At 39.0% G+C, this 22,284-nt stretch overlaps 1 protein-coding gene across 1 annotated transcript in view; it reads right to left on the bottom strand.

The window, feature by feature from the left end:
• Nucleotides 1-16,509: 16,509 nt before the first annotated feature.
• The window catches only part of ALDH8A1 (aldehyde dehydrogenase 8 family member A1), a 40,687-nt gene continuing 34,912 nt past the window's right edge, over nucleotides 16,510-22,284 (bottom strand). The window contains exons 5-7 of the mRNA XM_036768740.1: nucleotides 21,951-22,207; nucleotides 19,053-19,214; nucleotides 16,510-17,641 (exon numbers count right to left, since the gene is read on the bottom strand). Coding sequence (XP_036624635.1) covers nucleotides 17,189-17,641; nucleotides 19,053-19,214; nucleotides 21,951-22,207 — 872 coding nt within the window. The 3' untranslated portion in view covers nucleotides 16,510-17,188. The remainder of the gene's footprint in view (nucleotides 17,642-19,052; nucleotides 19,215-21,950; nucleotides 22,208-22,284) is intronic.

Below are 22,284 nucleotides of genomic sequence, written 5' to 3'. Positions count from 1 at the left end.
TCTCTTTATATCCCCGGTCTCTAACACAGTGAGTTCCCTAGTGAGTGTGAAATGAATTCTTCTTAGATTAGACTGGATTCCATTTAACAGATTGGATTGGATGGGACTGGAAGAGCATAATGGTATGATGGGGAGGGCATTAGAATGGGAGAGAGTAAACCCGGGTTCTGGTCCCTGCTAGTCCCCTAGCCACTGACCAGTTGTGTGACAAGTCACTTCATTTCCATGGATTTAATTTCATCCTTACTTAAATGAAACAGTTAGATTAGAAAGTCCTTGAAGTCATTTTAAGGCACTGATGTTTTAGAATCTGTAAGAGTGGATTTTGAGAACACAAAGGAAGGGAAGAAGACATGGAATAATTCATGTTTTGCTTTGCTGTTATTATTGTTGTTGGTAATATGTATTCTATCTAGGGGAATAATCCTCTAATCCAGGATATGTGTGCTAGTGAACATCATCACACAGTATGTGTTTAATAAATGCTTGTTGGCTGGCTGACCCACTAATGAGTATCTGCTGGTAAAGAATTAGGATGAAAAGTCAGCACTAAGATGAGGAGATGGCTAGACAGAAAAACAAAAATACTATGGTGTCAAGAAAAAGTTATTGAGTGACTAAAAATTAATGAAAGAAAGCAAATTTGGCTGTTAAACATTCTGTGAACCCAGTAGCTCTGAACAGGAGAAAGGCAATGAGATCCAGAATTAAGTAGAGGTTCTCCAAGCCAGGCAGCTCTCTTCTGATCATAGAGCTAGGAGACCTTGGAATCACACATGTTTGAGGGAGCTTTACACAACTTGGGCCACCAAAAATTACTTCAATCTTTGCAAAGAAAAGTTGTCTCTACTTTCAAATGTAGCAGGATTGATCAAAAGAACACCTGTAGAATAGATAAACCACTCCAACCAACTTGATGAGATCACAAGATACAAGGCCTTTGTTGGAAAAGGTCTCCCTAGGAATGTGACCTGCACATTAGATCTCTTTCTAGGATAAAAGAGAATTCCTTTCTGATGGATCCCCAGTGATAAGGCTTTATGGAACATGATTGGTGACTGAGAATTGGGAATGGGAGGGATGGCCTCTCATCAGAGGATCTTTTCCCTCTGTGGTCTGCAAGAGTAAGCTCTGTCTGCCTTTTTTCTTTTGGACCCTTGTTTTTTGTCAATCTTTCTCTCCCTTGGACTTCCAGCAAGGGTGAGTTGGGAAGAAAATTTCACCCCTTCTCGTGCCATGGAGAACAACAGTTTTTTTTTTTTTTTTTTTACAGCAGAAGCCCATGGCAATGGGAGATATGTGCTTACCCAGGAGTTTCTTGTATGCCAAGTTCCTGGCTTCTTGCTTCTGACTTTCCATTCATTTTATGAACACAGGTCTGTGACTAGAAATTAGAGAAATGGATATCTCTAATGCTAAGTGTTACCTCTTGCTCCAGATGTTAACTTTCATAGGGAATCTCAAGTTTGAGAAATCCTCGGTTGAGAGTCAAGCACCAGTGGATCAAAGGGGAAAGATTTCAAATAAGTATTCTTCTCAGAGAAAATCACCAGAATTACCAACAAGAGGATCTTATAGCTGAAAGACTAAAGCTATGACTGGGCAGGAGATGTGGACATTCTCCATCCTCCATGATAATTACTCAGGGCTATTTGAGCATTATAGTCTTGAGGTGACTGTGAAATATTTGTCCCACAGTCCCATAAAAGGTCTTTCTTCCAGGGAAAGGCGGTAATGACTAAGATGGCCTATGTGAGTTTTTATGTTTCCTGTATTTGTTCATGTGTACCTTGGTATCCTTTTTTATGTTATGCATTTTCTGTGGTGGAGGAAATAAAAAAGCTACCCCATACCCAGTATGCCTATTGTACATTGAGTAGTTTTTTGCGTGGGAAGGTATTGTTACCTACTTTTGGGGAAACCATAGATATCAACATTATCTTCAGTATCTAATGATGTGATGGTGGGTTTTGTTTTGTTTTGTTTTTTTTAATGGTGTGCCACCTACCTCCTCAATTTTGGGAAACAGATGTCACTAAGATGGAAAGCAGAAATAATTAGTCCAGAATGTGAAGAGCCTCTCCGTGTAAATGTTAGCACAGTGTCTGTTCCAATTGCCTTCTCTACTTCAGTATATCCAGGACCTAAACTGGATTTGAGAGATTTTCCTGGAGTAATCCAGGTGGAGAAAAGTCACTAAACTGTACGTACACTTCAACTGAGCATTATCACTACTAGGCATAAAGAGGTCAAAGGCAGAGTGAAAGGTCCCAAATGTACAAAAATATTTAGAAACAGCAGTTTTTGTTTGTAGCAAAGGACTGGAAAGCAAGAGATTATCTACCAGTTCTAGAATGGCTTATCAGATTGTTATGTGAAGATAATGGAATATTTTCATGCTCTAAGAAATGAAGGATATGACAGATTCAGAAAAATCTGGGAAAACTTATATGAATTGACAAAGAGTGGAAAGAACCAACTGAACAACTTAGACAATGACCACAATAAAGTAAAGGTAAACAACTTTGAAAGTACATTGCTATAGTAATCTTCATTCCATCACCTATTCAGCCAGTGAGTAGTTTGTCTCTCTGGGACACAGGATGGTCCATATAATGTTTCTAGTCAATTTTGAGCTTTTCTTTCTTGAGGGAAAAGTGTATCTTACAGGCACTTAGCACTTTAAAGTTTATAACATACAATGTGTCCCAAAAGTTTTAGTGCAGTTTTAAACTTTAATAGTTTAAAAGCTATTGATGAGGCATCCTGTGCTTACATATTCTCTTATTTCAGCCTCCTGATTATTTTGTCAAGTAGGTGCTATGATCATCCCCATTTTGTGGAGGAGAACTTTGAAGAGGTTAAGTGACTTGCTTAGACTCACACCTAGCAAGTATCTGAGGCAGGATTCAAACCCAGATCTTCCTGACTCAAAGTCTAGTATTCTATATGACACTGAAGGAATTAAGTTCTAAAGCTTTGGTTCTCTTGTTCAGAGCCCTGCATTTTCAGCATGTAGCTGTTTCAAATACTATTAAACCATAGAATAAACGTATTTGACAAAAGCTTCAGCTTGGAATATTGGTCAGAACTTTGCAGAAATGTGTCTCTGCAAGTAATTCATTTAAAAGGCAATCAAAGTGATGTCAACTGCAAAAAAATTATAATAATTTTAAATAAAAATTTTCTCTACTTTCTTTTTTTAAAAAGGTCTTGGGTCAATTGATACAGCTTGGTCATAGGAGGTATTCTTCAGTGCAGGTCCTTCTCATGTTAAAGAAGCCATTTATAGCTCCCAGGGCATTTATGAGATTTCCAAAATGCATGAGCTGCAAGATAGAATGAGATGAGGGCTCCCTGGAGCATGGCACTTACTCTGTTACATTATCACCGACTTGTCTTGATATCTGGAGCCACTGGGTTCTTTGCTTATGTTATCTCTTCACAGTGCAAGATGAGTTGCCAAAGGCAGATGCAGAAATGCTGGTGTTATCCTGCCAGGAGAGTGTTAGGTTACTTCCATAAACAATATGGTGACAAAGGTTCAGGGATAGTGGGAAGATACTCTGACCACAAACAGCTTTTCCACTACTCATCACTTTTGACATTTACAAGAAATCAAGAGGAGGGATTTATTTTTCCGAGCATTTCGGGCTGGATCCTAACCTTCCAGTTCAGGGGGCTGGACTTTTTCAAGATAAGAGGGCACGGTACATCCTGAGGAAAGGGTGCAGCACATTTGCTGCAAATACCAAATAGGAGATGTGAACTCTCCCACCCTCATTTTGGACATTGAGGTGGAAGAGAGTTCAGTGTGGCTGTCACTATTTTAATTCAAAAGAGAGTTTTTAGCATCACTTTTAAGGCATCTGGAAAAGTCAGAAAGCAAAAATGAGGAAGAAGAGAGTTCTAGGAGAGTGGAGAGAAAATGCAATTAGCCTATATGAAACAAGTGCTACATTTAATCAACCCAGAGACCTAGGATCAGAGAGTTCCACAGGTTACAAAAGTTAAAATAATTCTTCCAATCTGCTTTTGGGATAACTTATGGGTAACATCAGAAGTAGGGTTCAAACCCCCTTCAAATAGTCAAATGGCCACTAAAATATACATACATATGCTTACATAAAGCACTTGAGAAAAAGTGTTTTACAGAAATTTTTCAAAATATTTATTGCTATCTTTGGTTTTTACATAATCTTCATGGGCATCTAGATGGTGCAGTAGATAGAGTACCAGGCCTGGAGTCAGGAAGACTCATCTTCCTGAGTTCAAATCAAGTCTCAAAAACTTATTAGCCATGTAACCCTGGGGAAGTCCCTGTTTGCCTCAGTTTCATCGTCTGTAAAATGAGCTGGAGAAGGAAATGGCAAACTACTCCAGTAGGCCAAGAAAACCCTAAATGGGGACACAGAGTGTTAGACACTACTGAAATGACTAAACAACAAAACACTACATAACCTTCATTTCCAAATATAACCTCCCCCCTTTTCCTATCCAGCAAATCTATTCAACAAAGAATGAAAAAGAAAATAAAACAGTTCAGCAAAACCAGCCAACATGGTCATTTGGTGTTTCACACCCTATATCCCCATCTTTTCAAAGATGGTAAAGTCAAGTCAACGAGCATTTGTGAAGCACCTATTAGGTGTCAGGCACCTTGGTAAGTACTGAGGTTACAAAGAAAGTCAAAAAGCAGTCCCTGCTCTTAGGGAGCTCACAGTCTAAGGGGAGATAAATCATTTAAAAAAACCCTATGGGCAAACAATATACATATGGAGTAAATTAAAGATGACTTGAGAGGGAAGGAACTAAAGTTAAGGAGGATTGAGAAATGTTTCTTGCAGAAGGTGAGACTCAGTGGAAACTTGAAGAAGTTAGGAGGAGGAGTTGATGAGGGAGAGAAATAGAGGCATGGTAAACAACCAGGGAAAATGCCCACAGTTGGGAGATGGAATCTTTTGTAGGAGGAATTGCAAAGAGATAATTGTTACTAATTTGCTGAATATGGGGGGAGGGAGGGAGAAAAGTATAAAAAGACTGGAAAAGTAGGAAGGGACCAGGCTACAAAAGGGCTTTAAAAGCCAAATAGAATTTTATGTTTGATCCTGGAGCCAATAGGGAGCCGTTGCAGTTGATTGAATAAGGGGGTGACATGGTCAGATCTATGCCTTAAGAAGAGCAGTTTGAAACCTGAGTAGTGGATGGACTGGATTGGGGAAAAGCTTGAGTGGGGGAGACAACCAGAAGGATATTGCAATAGTCCAGGCATAAAGTGATGAGGGCCCGCTGGCACTTTTGGTGGCAGTGAATTGGAGGGGGGTACAAATATCAGAAAGGTTACAAAGGTAGAAACAAACAGAATTTGGAAGAAGGTTCTACTGAACTTTCAGCAGCACAGAGATAGCTCCAAATTTCAGCTTAACCCCAAACAAGTGCATCTGCTATTTCCACCTTTTTAATCCAGTTCATTGTTTCCTCATATGCCTATATTGCAGATACTTTTCATGACTATTCAGTCATTCCAAATGAGAAATTCACAAGCCCCTGCTACCTGTTTCCCAATGAAAATTCTCTTGAACGTGTTTGTACACTCTAAATCAGGAGTGGGGAGCCTATGGCCTTGAGGCCACGTGTGGCTTCCTAGGTCCTTAAGTGCAGCCTTTTGGCTGAATCCCTTTGGACCCTTGATTCCATCAAAGGGCCATACTTGAGGACCTAGAGGGCCACATGTGGTCTCGAGGCCACAGGTTCCCTACCCCTGCATGACTGTTGCAGAGAAAGTTTTATGACATTTAAAGGATTCTGATACCACAGAACCATAGGAATCCAAACAGATAACACTCTTCAGTTTATGCTATTGTCAGCAATACCATGTTGGATAGAGGATAGTGTGTGCTGAGTTTCAAGTCAGAAAGACCGAAAGTCAGTTGGACCCTGGCCCCAGGCTTCTCACTTGTCAAATTAAGATGATAATGCTCATAGTACCTACCTCACATGGTTTTTAGGAGAATCAAATGGGGCCATGTAGGTAAAATGCTTAAATGTAATACAAATTTCATTTATTATTATACAAGCTACAAAGAATCCAATTCCAAAAAAATCAAGTTACTTCCCCATAGGATTCACCCAAACTTCACCACATAGGTCTCATAGGTCACATAGGATCTCCCACATTGCAGTACTCCAGCAAAGGAGTTGCTACCAACGTCATTTATTCCTCAATCGGCTACCCATTCATAAATTCATTCATTCTTCCATCAAATATTGACTCAGGAGGTAGCATCTCTTCTTCTTCTAGGCTCATAACACCTTGCTGGTACCTCTATCTGTATTAATAGTTTTTTTTAATGTGTCGTCTTCCTACTGGGTTGTCGGTCCCTTGAGGCAGAAATGTCTTATCTGTACAGTATTTGATGAGGTCAGGGGCTGCCTTTTACTTGTTCTTACTTGTTCTTTGCATCCTCAGTGCCTGGCAAAAAGCAATAACTTAATAACGTTTGCTGGATTGGATTTGTATCTCTCCAGTGCCTAGCTCAGTGTATATAGTACATAGATAGTACAAATGAGATCAAAAGAGATAGCATTGGTACCTAATAGGTGTTATATAAATGTTTATTTTGTTCCCCTACATAACAGATGTGTTTATTTTTAAATGGATGAATTGAATGGTGCCTATATCCAGGGCACCAGTGGGGCCCTGAGAGATAGAAAGGAACCCCTCCCTTTAATATAAACTAAATTACAGTTGCTGAAATTAAAGCCTAATTCTTCAAATTTGTCCTTAATGGCGATAAAGGTAGACAGCACATTAGGACCTCCTGAATAGAACTTATTTGGAGGACATAAACAAGAATCACACTGGATGCTCCAGCATGGATGGGTTGCAGTGGTAGGATCACAGGAAGGGAACTTAGAAGCCATCCAATCCAATTCATTTTACAGATGAGGAATCTGCAGCCCAGGGAGGTTAACTGATTTGCCTAGGATCATGGAGATATACGTAATGCAGTTGGGATTTGAACTAAGGTCTTTTGACCCCAAAAAGAATTGTCTTTCCACTACACCAGGGTGCCTCTGATGTTTTGGCTTAACAAATTGGTGGAATACATTTTGGTAATATCATGAAGGAAGGGTCCATGAGATATGCTAAGGATTAAAGATCTAGAATGTTGAAGACAATATCCACATTCATGAAATTAGAAACCTACTGAAGTTTAAGTGTATCATAGATAGAGAACCCTGCTCACCCCTCTATAAATGATTATTATTTGTAACCTTAGAATGCCATTTTAGGAAATAAGAAGAGAGGTGAGAAAAAATAATTACCAGCACAGTCATTCTACCAAATATGTTATTATTTATTGCTTGGATCTTTCCGATGATTATGAGTAAGTCAGCAGAGAATTATTCCAAAGGGTCATCATCTTTGAAGAGTATAATCTCAGGGTTCTGTTGATGCCTGCTGAGTTACTGCAGAATTTCCATATAAATGAAGTGGGAGTATAACAATGTCTATGAATGGATGATTGTGCAGAGGAATGCAGATGAGGAATGTAATGAGATGACATGTGATGGAACAGGCATAATAAGATGCATGGGGATGGCATATTTTTAGGCCTACAGAAAAGATTAGCTGGATTCCCTATGACAGATGAATGACCAGCTGTGATCTGAAATGAATTTATTCCCAGAAACACTGCCTATCACTTGGCAGGAGAATCACAGCATTGACGAACACCAGTTAGTCATACTACCTACAAATGAATCAGGACTGGCTAAGAAATAGGAGAACTTGGCAGATACAACCTAAATCGTGAACACTGAGAAACATCAGATTGGCCAATGCAAGGAGATCCTGGCAACTTAATTTTAGATAGCCCTAAATAGAATTAGTTCCAAAACAAAGACAATAACCTTAAAATTCATAAGACATGTTAGGGGCTAGAATGAAAAGTACTTGGCCATTTAGGGACAACCCTGAAGCCAAGTCCTACAGTTGATTTCAGAACAGCCCTGGGACAAGGAGCACTCCAAAGACCACATAGAACTCACTTCTGCTGTGCTATGGAGAAGGATTCCATCTGATGATCACCTTCAAAGTTCCACAGAGTAGTATTAGCATTATTTTTAGGCATCTGGAATGGTAAAGCCTGTGATGGGGCTCAGGGGGAATGTCAACATAATTATAGAATTTAAATTGTGTGCAGTGAGATGAGTCATCAAAGAGCTCTCATCTCCATCGCAGTCTTAAAATTCATTGGAATAGGGTACTAGGGGTGGTTCTGAAGAGCCTGGAGTTCTTGAGTATGGAGCTCCAGATCTTCCTGGAGGGTGGGGTAGGCACCATATATAGTCACATTAACCATCTGCTCTGCAGATGGGATCCTGGTGGGACACAGATTTCCTAGGCTTATTCCAGATCAAAATGGCTTTGCCATGCCTGACCATGAATCTACCTGAATCCCATAGTCCCCAGTCTTCTAGTTCCTAGTTTGTGTTCAGCTTAGTCATATTGTGGCAGAAACAACACTACTACTAAGGAGAAGAATACTGGAAAGTTCTTGCTAAATTGGTTAGTTTTTCAACAAAAGGTAAAAAAAAAAAAAACATCTTTGAGACTTAATTGGTCTAGGAGACTGTTATTGTTCAATTGTCTTCAGTCATGTCCAACTCTTTGGGACCCCATTTGGGGTTTTCTTGGCAGAGATACTAGAATCATTTGCCATTTCTTTCTTTAGCTTCTTTTAAATGAGGAAATTGAGGTAAACAAGGTTAGGTGACTAGCCCAGGGTCACACAGCTAGTAAGTATCTGAGGCCAGATTTGAACTCAGGAAGATGATTCTTCCTGACTTCAGGCCTGGCACTCTATACATTGTGCCACTTAGCTGCTCTTAGGAAACTCCGACAAAATGATAGATTTGGCCAACTCCAACAAAAAAGGCTCCAACTATTGATATTGTTTGATTGTCTAAGAATAAAAACCTATAATCACTAAAGACTTCAGGTTTGACAGACTTCCCACCACCCAACACTTGCTTTTGATTGGATAGCATCATAGAATATATGGAAACTAGAGGAACTACACCCAACTAAACGAGTGCTGTTTTTGCTAAAAATCCTTTCTATACTGGGGGCATCTGGGTAGTGCAGGATAGAGCACAACCCTGGAGTCAGGAGCACCTGAGTTCAAATCTAGCCTTAGACAGTTACTAGCTGTGTGACCCTGGGCAAGTCACTTAACCCCATTGCCTGCAAAACAATAAAAAAAGAAGAAAAAGAAAATATCCTTTCTATGCTGTTATTGAAGAAACTTTTTGTTAAAGGTTACATAGTATGCAAGTGTCTCATTTTATTCCAATCCTGAGCCTAAACCACCAGCCCTTCATGAGACAGGCCTGGCCCCAAAGATATATACAGACACATCCAAGTTCACTCACTTCTAGAGGGATGGAGGATTCAATGAGAAATCAGCATTCTATGCAGTTTATACTTCCCCGTAGGAAGCATACATTTCACACACTTCCCCCCCCCCCCATTAAGTCCAACCTTCCTATTGGATTTTACATTTACTATTCTGTATTGTTCTCTAATTATTTCTGACACAAACTAGCTGTGTGACCTCAGGCAAATCACATGGTGTTTTAGTACCCTAGACAATTCCCTAAGACTATACGTTGCAAAGAAAATGAAACTCATAATTGGAAGAAGGAAGTGACGAGGGATGATTCGCTAAGACTATAGGTTGCAGAAAAGATGGCATCCAGAATTGGAAGAGGGAGTTTCCCCACCTGGGAATTCCCCACATCAATGATGTCTCGAGTCCAAATCCTAAACCTAACAATTAGTCAACAACTATTTTTCAGTAATATGCACTGTTCCAGGTGCTGAGGATACAAGTACAAAGAACAAAACAATCCCTACTCACAGTGAACTGATCACAATAATAGCTGACATTTTTATGGTATCTTAAAGGCTTACAAACTATTGTGGCATTTGATTCTCATAACAACCTTGAATGGTAGGGTATACAGAAATTATTCCCATTTTACAAATTAGGAAACTAAATTCAGAGATTAAGTAACATGCCAATCATCCCACTGCCAGGTCTCTCCTAACTCCAAATCTAGCTCTCTTTCCTCTATACTGTAACAACAATGCTGCTTACTACTACTGTGGCTGTGTAAGACCCAACAAGACCAGCAACAAGAGCACACAGAAGAGCTGCTAGCACAGGTTCTTTGATCTGCTTTTCTAAGGAAAGCAACTTTTAGGGGTTAACAATCTTAGTTTATTAAACATACATATATCCTTCACTTAGTTCAGGGGGGAAAGCCAGCATCCTGAACTTCAGAGAGAATGCAAACAGAAGTTACACGCACACATTATATAAACAGAGCAAATAATACAGAGAGATCAACAGACAGGCCTCTATCTGTCTGACCAAAGAATTATGTAGTTACCAGAGAGAGAGGCACCAACATCTGGGTTTTCAAAGCCAGGGGGCTCCAGCGGCTACCTGGAGTTTCATCTGGTCAAATCACATGACACTCTTCCAGTAAGTGAGAGCCCCAAAGCAAACCGCCACCCTCAGAGCTTATATACCCTGTTCAGGGTCAAAGGGCATTACAACCATGTGCCTCAAACCCATGTGACTTAAACCTTCCTGTGGCTTAAGCAGGTCAAAGACTATTGATCCAATCAAAGACTTTTGATTCAAACAAAGGCAAGGCTCAATCAAAGTCACTTAATGGCCTTAGCATTGCAAAAGAGAAGATAACAAAACAGTCCCACCCTGCTTAACATGACATATACCTAGGGGGGTCCTGGCAAATTGATAGCAATTGGCTCTCTGGGACAATGTACAAAGGACATATTTTAAAATTTAGTCTGTGTTATTGCCATTTTCTCCATCACTTTCTCAAATCTAGACAATCAACAAAACAATAAATCAAGTCCCAATTTTCAAGTCTCAAAATCTTCAATTTTGCTGATTTCTGAGGTGTTAACACTCATGTTGAAAATTTAACTATTGACTCACGCAAGCCAGTTCAGCTGGCTCCAGCACATTCCTACTATCTCTGCTTATCTATAACCACATTATATAAGCAATAAATTATGAAGGCTGGGCACAGTTTAATGAAGAGCAGAGTTTAATACTACAATCAAATAAAACCACAACAGTTCATCAGTTAAACTGATTCATATTTAAGGAGATACTAAATTGTTATTGTGCTGCAAGTGTAATTGGGCATTAATAGTAAGTATTTTGCATAAGTGACCATCATTAGAATTATTTTAATAATGCTAAAATCAAACACTTCTGAGAGGAGGTGAACAGAGCAGGAAGTCACTCTGGGGTCTGCTGAAGGCCCCCGAGATCCATGGCCCAGGAGAAGAGAAATATCTCATTCTTTTAGCAGGGTATAGCTAGGATCTGGAGGGTCCCAAGTCATGCCTGATTATCAGAATCAAGCAGCCCTCCCTACTATTTAGTGGGACTTGGCCTTCTTCATTGAAGATTCCATGACTGAGATACTGATAGGTCAGCCTGAGAGAAAAGACAGGAGTAGAGTATAACCAGTTATGTTCCTTAGCAGAGAAGCAGTGTAAGGTCCATATACACTGTTTCTTGCCCCTCTCTCCTCTTCCCAGGGTCACCTTACAAAGAGAATTGACTGAATACTAAGTTTTTAACCCAAAAATGTCTCTGTGCAGGGGAAAGTTAGGTAGTGCAATGGATAGAGCATTGGACTTAGAGTAGGGAAGACCTGATTTCAACTCCTGCCTCAGACATTCACTAGCTGCGTAACCCTGGGCACCTTAATCCTTAAAACCTCTCAGACTCAGTTTCCTTATCTGTAAAACAGGAATAAATAATAGCACCTACCTCACAGGGTTGTTGTGAAGATCATTTGAGACAAATCTTGAAGAGCTATATAAATTCTAGCTATTATTATTTTTGTTGTTACTAAGGCCTGAAATGAATGATGGCAAATGAAGGAGTGATGATAAAACATTTATTAAATGCTTACTCTATGCCAGGCATTATGCTAAGGGCAGAGGATACAAATAGAAGCAAACCCTCATGGACTACAATTTAATGGGGATGGGGAGAACAGTAGGAATTGAAAATGGCTGGAAGTAAGGCAGTGAGGGGGGCAGGGCCAGGATGGCAGAATAAAAGCTGGGACTCGCTGGGATGATATCTAAAAATCAAATTAAGAGGTGAGAGAGGAATGTATTGGGAGAAGGAGAAAGGGAGAGGTAGAATGAGGTAAATTATCCTACATAAAAGAGGCCAATAAAAAGCTTTTGCAGTGGAGGGGAAGAGGGGAAAGTGAAAGGGAATGAGTGACCCTTGTTCTCATTGGATTTGGCTCAAGGAGGGAATAAGATGCACACACAACTGGGTAAGGAAATCTGTCTTACCCTACAGAAAAGTAGAGGGGAAGTGGATGGGGGCAGGGATGATAGAAGGGAGGGCAAATGGGGGGAGGGGATAATCAGAAGCAAACACTTTTGAGGAGGGACAGGTTCAAAGGAGAGAATAGAATAAATGGGGGGTGGGATAGGATGGAGCGAAATATAGTTAGTCTTTCACAACATGACTGTTATGAACTGTTATGGAAGTGTTTTGCATGACTACACATGTATAACCTATATTGAATTTTGTGCCTTCTCAATGAGGGTGGAAGAAAGGGAGAGAATGTGGAACTCAAAGTTTTAAAAACAAATGTTAAAAACTGTTTTTACATGCAACTGTGAAATAAGATATACAGGCAATGGGGTATAGAAATCTATCTTGCCCTAAAGGAAAATACAAGGGAAGGGAATAAGAGAAGGGGAGGTGGGGACAGAAGGAAGGGCAGATTGGGGAAAGGGACAACCAGAATGCACTCTATCTTTGGGTGAGGGGAGGGGAGAGATGGGGAGAAAATTTGGAGCTCAAAATCTTGTGGAAGTGAATGTTGAAAACTAAATTAAATTAATTAATAATTTAAAAAAAGACAGAGATTGTGAGAAAGAGGGGGAAAAAAGAAAATGGCTGGAAGTGATATGAATGTCTAGTTTGGGCAAGATAAGGTAAAAACTCACATAAAAGAGCCCAGAGGCCCAGGGATGCAATTCAGATTCCAGTACAAAGAGTTCAAGGAGGATAGTCAGAGTACAGGTGGCATGGTTTGGAAATAACCAGGAAGCGACCACTAAACAGAATGTGGTCTGTGTACACACGCTGGGATACACAAATACCCCCTTTGGAAGGTTAAGGGGGGAAGGAGAGGGAGGATAGTAATCAGAATTAGTTTAATCAGTTTGTACAGAATTAAAATGAGAAGGGACTTAAGACATTATCTACTTCCACCCTCTTTTCTTTATCTCTTCTCTGCAATGCCGCAAGGAAATAAGACTTTTTCTATGTGGAGGATGTGGAGACAGAGGCAAATAACTTAGAATGTGAGATGCTCGTGAAGGGAAGGGATGTGCTGAAGGAGGAAGTAGTAGCCAGAGGGTGGACAGTTGGATGCCTAGGGCACTGGAGAATGGAGGATTCTGAGAAGTAAAGGGAAGAGGATATGGGAGGGGTAGATGTTCAGGTTGGGGTAAAGGTGGAAGAAGGAGGAAAAAAGAAGGGAACTATTCAGAAATGGAACACTTATAATACTAGTTTACATTTATATCCTACCTTGTAGAATCATAGATGGAGAGTTGGAAGGAACCTTACATGTGATGAATTTGGAGTCACAGAAGACTTGGGCTTGCACTCTGGCATTGTTCCTTACTTGGGGATATTAAGCCAATCAACCTCTCAGGGTTGCTAAAAATGAGGAGAATCGGTTAACTAGATGGTCTCTTAGGTCTCTTGTAGATTGAAATCCAAAAACTATCCATCACTTAGTTCTATTATAGGTCTGTCATTTAAAAAACAAAAAACAGTTTTATTGTGCCTTTTGGTTTTTACCCTAGTCATTTCCCTTTAATGAACTGCTCCTGCCTCCACTACTATCTAAGAACTCTCCCTTAAAAGAAAAAAAAATTAAGCAAAAGCAACTGACACAGTGACCTTCTTTGACAGCATATACTACATTCAACATAAGGAGAGATGTGTTTTTCATAATTAGTTGACTGGGACCTCCATTGGTCATTACAATTAATCAGAGTTCCACTGCTTTTTCATGATGTTTTAAGACATTTATATTATTGGAGTCATTGTCTACATTGTTCACCTGGTTCTGCTTGCTTCACTTTTTATCAGTTCATGTAAGTCTTTGAATATTTCTGTTAATTCTTCATATTCATCTTTTCTTATAATGTAATATGATATGATTATATTTGCAAGTCATTTCCTAGTTGATGGGTATTCAATTTGTTTCTAGGCCTTTTTTCCTGCCACAAAATGTTACAATTAATATTGTTAGTGAATACTGGATCTTTCTGTATTTGATTTCCTTGGGGTGTAAGCACAGTAATCGGAAAACTAGGTTAAAACATGTGATGAAACCAGGGACTTTTCTCACATAACTTCAGTTAGCATTCTAAGATGGTTTGACTAATTCACAGCTCTAGCAATAGTACATTTGAATTCTCTTCTTCTTATAGCCCCTCTAACATAAGCTGTTGCCACTTCTTATTATTTTGGCTACTGCTAGGGTTATGAGGTGATACCTAAGAATTCTTGTAAGCTGCAACTCCCTTGTTATTACCAATTTGGAACAATTTTTATATGATGGTTGAAAATGTGTAATTCTTTTGAAAATTATTTGTTCATATTTTTTGACTTCTTATATATTGAGGAATGATTCCTATGTCTCATATATTTATGTCAATTTCCTATCTTTCTGGTACAGTATACTTTTATCCAGGATATTAGATGCCAAAATTTTCCCTTAGTTAGCCATTTCTCTTCTTGTTCTAGCTGCATTGATTTTGTTTATGCAAAAGTTTAACTATACATAATTAAAAGGATATATTTGTCTTTTGTACACCCTATTACTTGTCTGGTTGTGAATTTTCCCCTTGGTTGTAATTGGAAAAAGGACCTCCTCTTCCATTCTCCTCATTTTTTTTAGGTTAAGCACTTGCTTGGGGCTTATTGAGGTATTTGATGTAAGACAATGACAATGATAGTAATAATAATAACATTTGTGTAGTACTTTAAGGTTTTCAAAGTCTATAACATTCTATCTCATGTGATCTTCACAACAAGAGGGGTCAAAAATGTGGACTGTAGGCTGCATATGGCCCACTATGTGCCTAATGCAACTCAAATCAGATTAAAATGTATTTGAGAAATATTCAGCAAAATAAATAAAATGCAACAAAACACCTGTACTGTTAGTTTGTGGCTTTCTAAGTCAATATATATCCCACAGGAATCCTTATGTATGTTTTAGCGGTCTCTCTATTTGAGTTTGACATCACCGCTCACAACAACCCTATGAGGCAGGTGCTATTATTACCTCCGTTTTGTAGATGAGGAACTGAGGCTGGGAAAGATGAAGTGACTTGCTCAGGGTCGTATAGCTATTGTCTAAGGCAGGAATGTAACTCAGGTCTTTTTAATTTCAAATCCAGTACTTTTTCTACTGTACTTCCAGCAATTATACAAGTAAATGGAAGAGAAGGTCATCTGGGATATCCATATTCCATCTCTCCACCTGCCCCTCCCCAACAACTGTGGATAACTTTCCAGAATGAGTATTACATTTGGAATGTATTTATGTCACCATAAATAGGCATAGAAGTACCTGATAATCTAGGAAATTGTAAGATCGTAAACAAAATGAAAAAGCTATGATGTAGAAGCACAAAATAGAACATAGATGCCCAAAGTAGCTCAGCTTTTTTATCTTGCCTCCTCTTTTCCCTGAATTAGAAACAGAGAGCATCTTTTCTTTCAACTGTCTGCAAAATACTGACTCAGTAGGAATTGAGTCAATGAGTTCATTCTTTAAAATCAAATTTTTTTTTTCAATGAACAAAAATCCATGTTCTCTATTTCACCCACTCCCACCTGACTGAAAAAGAAAGAAAAACAAAACTTTTGTCACAAATATGCAGTCAAGCAAGACAGTTTTCCCACTGACCATGTCTCACCATTTCTCTATGAGGAAGTGGTTGGTATAGTCTACCACTTGTCCTCTGGAATTGTGACTGGTCACTGCATTGATCAGAGTTCCCAAGTCTTTTAGGGTTGTTTATCTTATATTTATTGATATTGTTGTTATTGTTCAAAGCGCTTTGGTTCTGTTTGCATTAGTTTCTTCACTTTGCATTAGTTTATACAAGCTTTTTTCAGGCTTCTCTAAAACTTTTGTCTTTATCATTTGTTAAAGCACAATAGTATTGCATTACATTCCCATACTATAATTTGTTTGCCTTTCCCTTATTGATGAAGACTCCCTTAGTTTCCAGTTTCCTTCCCCCACTCCCCACCCTGCACGTGCACTCACGCCCGTGCACGCACGCACACACACACTCACAAAGAGCTTCTATAAAAACTTTTGTACATATAGGTTCTTTTTTTATTTAATCTCTATGGATTTTAGACTTCATAGTGGTATTACTTTGTCAAAGGGTTGCAGTTTAGTAACTTGTGAAGCATTGTTCTAAATTGCTTTCCAGAATGGCTTGTTGACCACTGTATGGCTCTATCAATAGGGCATTAATGTATTTGTCTTCCCACAACTTTCCAGAATATGTCATTTTCCTTCTTTTGTCAACTTTGCAAATCTGGTAAATGTGAGGTAGATCTTCAGAACTTCTTTAATGTTCATTCATGCAATTATTAGTCATGTGGATAATTTCTTCATGACTATGGATAGATTGAATTTCTTCCTCTCAAAAGTACCTGTTCATATCTTTTATCTATTTGTCAATTAAAGAATGGCCCTCATTCTGATTAATTTAAGTTGATTTCCTGTAACATCTTAGAAATGAGACCTTTATCAAAGAAACCTAATGCAAAGATGTTTTCCCCCATTTTACCTGCTTCATGTCTAATTTTAGGTGCCCTGGTTTTGTTTGTGCAACAATTTTTTTAAAATTTTATAATCAAAATTGCCCATTTACTTTCTGTAATTCTCTTAATCCTCATTTAATTTATTCTATCATTTCTATTCACAATCATATAGTAACCATGCTATTAAAAGACATTTACCATAACAACTTTTCAATAAGCAAAGATCAATATTTAACAGTAATTGTTTTTACTTCAGTAAAGAAGTCATATGAGTCCTTTGCTCCTTCTCTGCCAATTCCTGAAGCTTTCATTCCACCAAAAGGAAGGTTCAGGTCCCTGATTAGCCAACAGTTAGTCCAGACCAATCCAGACTGCAACTTCTTAGATACTCGCCAAACTCTTCCAACATCGTTAGACCATACAGTTGCTGCTAGGCCATACTTCACATTGTTAGCTCTTTCAATCACTTCCTCTTCCGTATCAAAGACAACAACACAAGCAACAGGACCAAATATCTCTTCCTTCATGCAACAGGATTCATCCTTAATATCAGTGACCACAGTGGGAAGCATGAAATAGCCCCCTTTGTTTCTGGATGGGAGGCTCAAATTATCCACACCCTCTCCACACAGAATTCTTGCCCCTTCAGCACAGGCCTTCTTTATATAATTCCTAACCTAAGTAGAAAAAATTCTTAATTAGGAACACTGTCTACTGCTTCTTCCTCCCAACCCCACCCCCTCCCGCCCCAACACACATAGATCAATGTCACTCCACCCAATGAGCTCCTCATTGAGAAGTCTGTGTTGCCAGTAGAAAAATGAATAAATAAGTGTGAAAACTATGTTTCAAAACCTAGCGGCAGCCCTGTAAGCAAATGATGTTAGCTAGCAAAAGAAAGAGATTTATTCTTTCATTTATTTCTGATATCTGAGCGATAAGCGACTACAAAAAAAATGTATGCCCCTTGAGGACCAAGATTATGATTTTTTTTGGTCTTTGTACCCCTAGCATCTAGTACAGTTTTTCACACATAAATATTACTTAATAAATATTCATTCAACTAAACATTTTGATTTTGTTATTCATTCCACATCTGAATTTTTTTTAAATAAAACAACTGCATGGTCGAGGAGTAACCCCCAAACCCTCACCCCCCACTAAACAAAAACCTTTTCCCAGACACTGAACCTAATCTAACTTGTAGATAGAGAGTGAAACAGCCCATTTGAAGCAACATATTAACTCTTTCAGGCTACAGGAAAAGGATTTAAAACCTCAAAAAGGAAATAGCTTAGGCAATTAATCTTTTAAATCTCAAGGCCATAGTAGGTTTCCCACTGGTGATTTGATTACTTCCAGACAGGATGGCTCTCAGTCATCACCTATGGACCATAATAATTCAGATGAATAAGGCTACTCCTGCAGACAGTTTCCAAATTCTACCTAGAGTAGAGATTCTTAACTTTATGTGTGTCTTCTGTCCCTTTGGTAGCATGATGAAGCTGACAGAGCCCTCCTCAGAATGATATTTTTAAATAATGGAAAAAAATGCCAAATTTCTGTTAGAGGTTAGCAAAATTAAAGATGTAGGGTGTGTTTGTTTTTTTCCCATCCAAGTTCATGGAGAGTAGGGTAGTATCAGTGAACTCCAGGTTAAGCACCCTTCATCTACAGCTACCTAGGGGACAGGACTTTTCTTCAAAGCACTTTTACCCATGGAATTCCTTGCCTGCCTTGTCCTAATAGTATCCCAGTTTACTGTTGACCAACTTGGCTGATAATTACTCTTTCTTCATCATATAGTAGGGTGGCTTCTTGAAGCTGACTTCTTAAGCCTGGTACCTTTTATCCAGCAGTTTTTAACCACAAGCTTATTTAGTTCTTTCTTTTTCATGAACTTTTCACTTTAGACATATCCAGGGGCAAGTAAAAAGTAGTAACTGTACTCTTCAGAGGGCCTACTTTCTTAAAACTGAATAATAATGAATAAAATATTCCCACAGTGTTCCCTTCAGATGTGCCATGCTAAGAGTTTTTCTTCTAGAAGTCTTTCCAGAACTCTTGACCATACAACTATTTACTTACTTTCTCCAAATGGGCTTTGCTTATCAGAGCTCCCACACTGGTTGTAGGGTCAGAGGGAGGGCCAACTTTCCATTTTCTTACGGCTTCAACAAATCTTGCTAAAAATTCCTCATAAATGCTCCTTTGGACAAAGATTCTGCTGGTACAGAGGCAGATTTCACCCTGACAGGCAAACAATATAACAAGGATGACATAATTCTTTACAAGTCAGTTCAAACCCTGTTTTCATGAATCCTACACTGATTACCCAGTCCACAGTAATCTGTCCTTCCTATGAACGTGTAGAAGACTTTCATTTGTATCATTTATTTGGTACTTTTTGTGTATCGTTTTATATCATTAGAGATACTGTGTGTGTGTGTGTGTGTGTGTGTGTGTGAGAGAGAGAGAGAGAGAGAGAGAGAGAGAGAGAGAGAGAGAGAGAGAGAGAGAGAGAGAGAGAGAGAGAGAGAGAGAGAGAGAAGGAGAGAGAAGGAGGGAGGAAGGGAGGGAGGGAGGTGCAGGCACACCAGAGCTTCCCAATTAAATTGCAAGCCCTTTGAAGGTAGGCTAACAGTGACTTCCACACAGTGGACACTCAAGACATATTTGCTAATTTCAGCTCCTTTTTATGTGAGGTCTTCCCCCATTAGAATGTAATCTACCTGAGGGCAGGGACTGTCTTTCTTTCTGGTTATATTTATATTCCCTGTTCTGAGCACACAATGTCAGCCATACATAACACACATAGAAGGTAAATGTATATTGACCCGTTAACTTATCAGCTGGAGCAAATTAACACTTAAATCATGTTATTTTCTTCATCCAATCAACAATCCTAGCAAGGCCCTCAGGAAATGAGGTATAGGAAAGAATATGTGTAACCTCATTCTATATCCAGATCTAGATATCTAGATCTCTACAGAGATAGATATGTATAGATCTAGGTATATAGACTATTGTAGCACTAAGCTACAAATAAAGAAAACAGCATGGACCAGTGGAAAGGGGACTGGACTTGGAGAAGAGTTGGTTAATAGCTCTGATGCTTACAACTTGTGTAACCTTGGGCAAGTCATTTAAAATCTTTATAGGTCTATTTTTTCATCTGCAAATTTAAGATAATACTATTTATGCTATCTATTTCACAGGGCTGATATTTGTGGGGAAATATTTTGTAAAAGCTAGAGGGCTATATAAATGTGAGTTATAAGGACAACAATAAATATTACTGTGCTTTCATCTCTTGTTTCTGAGAGGAAGACTGTGAGGAAATCAAGAAGAATCATTGCTCTCATTGTTTCAATAAACACAGTCTTGTGCAAATATTTGGCTAGTGCTTTGAATGCTTATTCATTCTCTCCAAGTATAGGGGGATGTGTACTTGTACTGGCATATAAAGACTTCAAAACATTTTATAAGGTCATTGCACATTATAGAATCATGGAATGTGAAAGCTGGAAGACACCTTAAAGATCACCAAGTTCAATCCTCTTTTTACAAATGAGGAAACTGAGACCTGAAACACCCCTGTTTGAAATTTGGTTTTGACACTTACCGTGTGATCCATGGGCAAGTAACTTATATTCACTAACTGTCAGTTTCCTTGTGAGAAAAATGGGGATAATGATATGGGTACTTCCTACTTCGCAGGATTATGAGAAAAGTACTTTATAATTCATAAAATATTACATAAATTTGAGCTGGAGTTAGGGGTGTGCTGGAGTGAGCGCAAACCCACTCATAAGCACGGATTATAAAATTTGCGGTGTGAGTATTTATACTTCAGAAATTATCAAATGCTACAAAACCAGGGCTTGCTTTATTTTTTGTTGTTTTTGATTGTTTAGATTTAAGAAAGTAATGGAGAAAATGTTAGTAATGCAGATCAAACTTAAATGTCTGTCATGTACACATTCCTCCCACCCCCACCCCCGGAGAGCCTGTTTTTAAGCATTTACCAACATATCACTGGTTGTAATAACTATTATTATATGAGTACAATGGCATGAAGTGCTTGGAGAAAACACATTTTATATAGACTATGTAAGCGATGGGGGGAAGAGTTTTGTTTCCACAGTGTTGAAGGTGTTGTTCTACCCTCCCCCACTCCAGCTTTAGCAGAATGTAAGTCAGGTGACTGATTAGAACTACTTCCAGTCAGAGCTCTGATCTAGCAGAAACCAGGCCTCAGGTCAGAGGCTTGTGCGCATGATTAAACGAGCCATTTGAGGACGGCATGACATAGGCAGTCAGGGGGTTGTATCTGGCCAATGAAGAGCCTGGTGGGAGAAGTCAATAAAGGACTGACGTCCATCTGAGTCCTATGTACTCTCCTGTACTCTGTTCAGGGGATGTGCCCATTTATTCAGACTGAATAAATGTAAAACATATTTAAAATGCCCCCGCTTGGGTGGCATCCTTTCTCATGAGAAAGCAATAAAATTCCTTTCTACTTTCTACCTTGAGAAGCTTCTAAATTTAATGTGGGGAAGGGTCACTGTCCCACACAACTACATCTGTGCAATCAGGTCTTATGCAGAGGTGTCAAACTCACAGCTCAAGTATAGTTCAAACCAGACTAAAATGTTAATTAAAACATTAATAAGTAGCAGGGCTGAGATTCAAACCCAGGTCCTCCAACTCCAAACCCAGCACTTTTTCTTCTACAGCTTTTTTTTCTTCTATAACTTCTATAACTCTTTACCTAGCACCAATGTGATTGAATATTTCTATCAGCTGAGAGAAATAAACATTATTTCTTTTTACCATTTCATGGAATTACCTGAATCAACCACTTGTCTTTTTGACATGAACATATAATAACAGAATAAGGAGTTTTTAAAAAGGACTAAAAGGAAAAACAACAGGTCCACATACATAAACCTCCTCCCCACATGTACACACATTTCCCCTGACCTGATTAGCAAAGCTGGATCTGACAGTGGTAGGGATACACTCGCTCAGATTGGCATCATCAAAAATGATGGCAGGATTCTTGCCCCCAAGCTCCAGAGAGAGTTTCTTGCAATGGGGGGCACTATTTAGAATGATCCGCTCAGCTGTCAGCGTGCTGCCAGTAAATGAGATCAGTGGAACTTCAGGATGGGACACCAGGGCCTCTCCTACTTTGGACCCAGTTCCAAACACGATATTCACTACACCTGGTGGAACCCCTAAATGAAAAAAAAGACACTTGTGGTTATTAATTTTCTTTGCCTTATGGCCTTTAGACCTCCTTCAAGTTAGAAAG

The sequence above is a fragment of the Trichosurus vulpecula genome, chromosome 7, assembly GCF_011100635.1.
Source record: "Trichosurus vulpecula isolate mTriVul1 chromosome 7, mTriVul1.pri, whole genome shotgun sequence".
Classification (NCBI taxonomy): domain Eukaryota; kingdom Metazoa; phylum Chordata; class Mammalia; order Diprotodontia; family Phalangeridae; genus Trichosurus; species Trichosurus vulpecula.
This window is presented reverse-complemented; position numbering and strand designations above follow the sequence as displayed.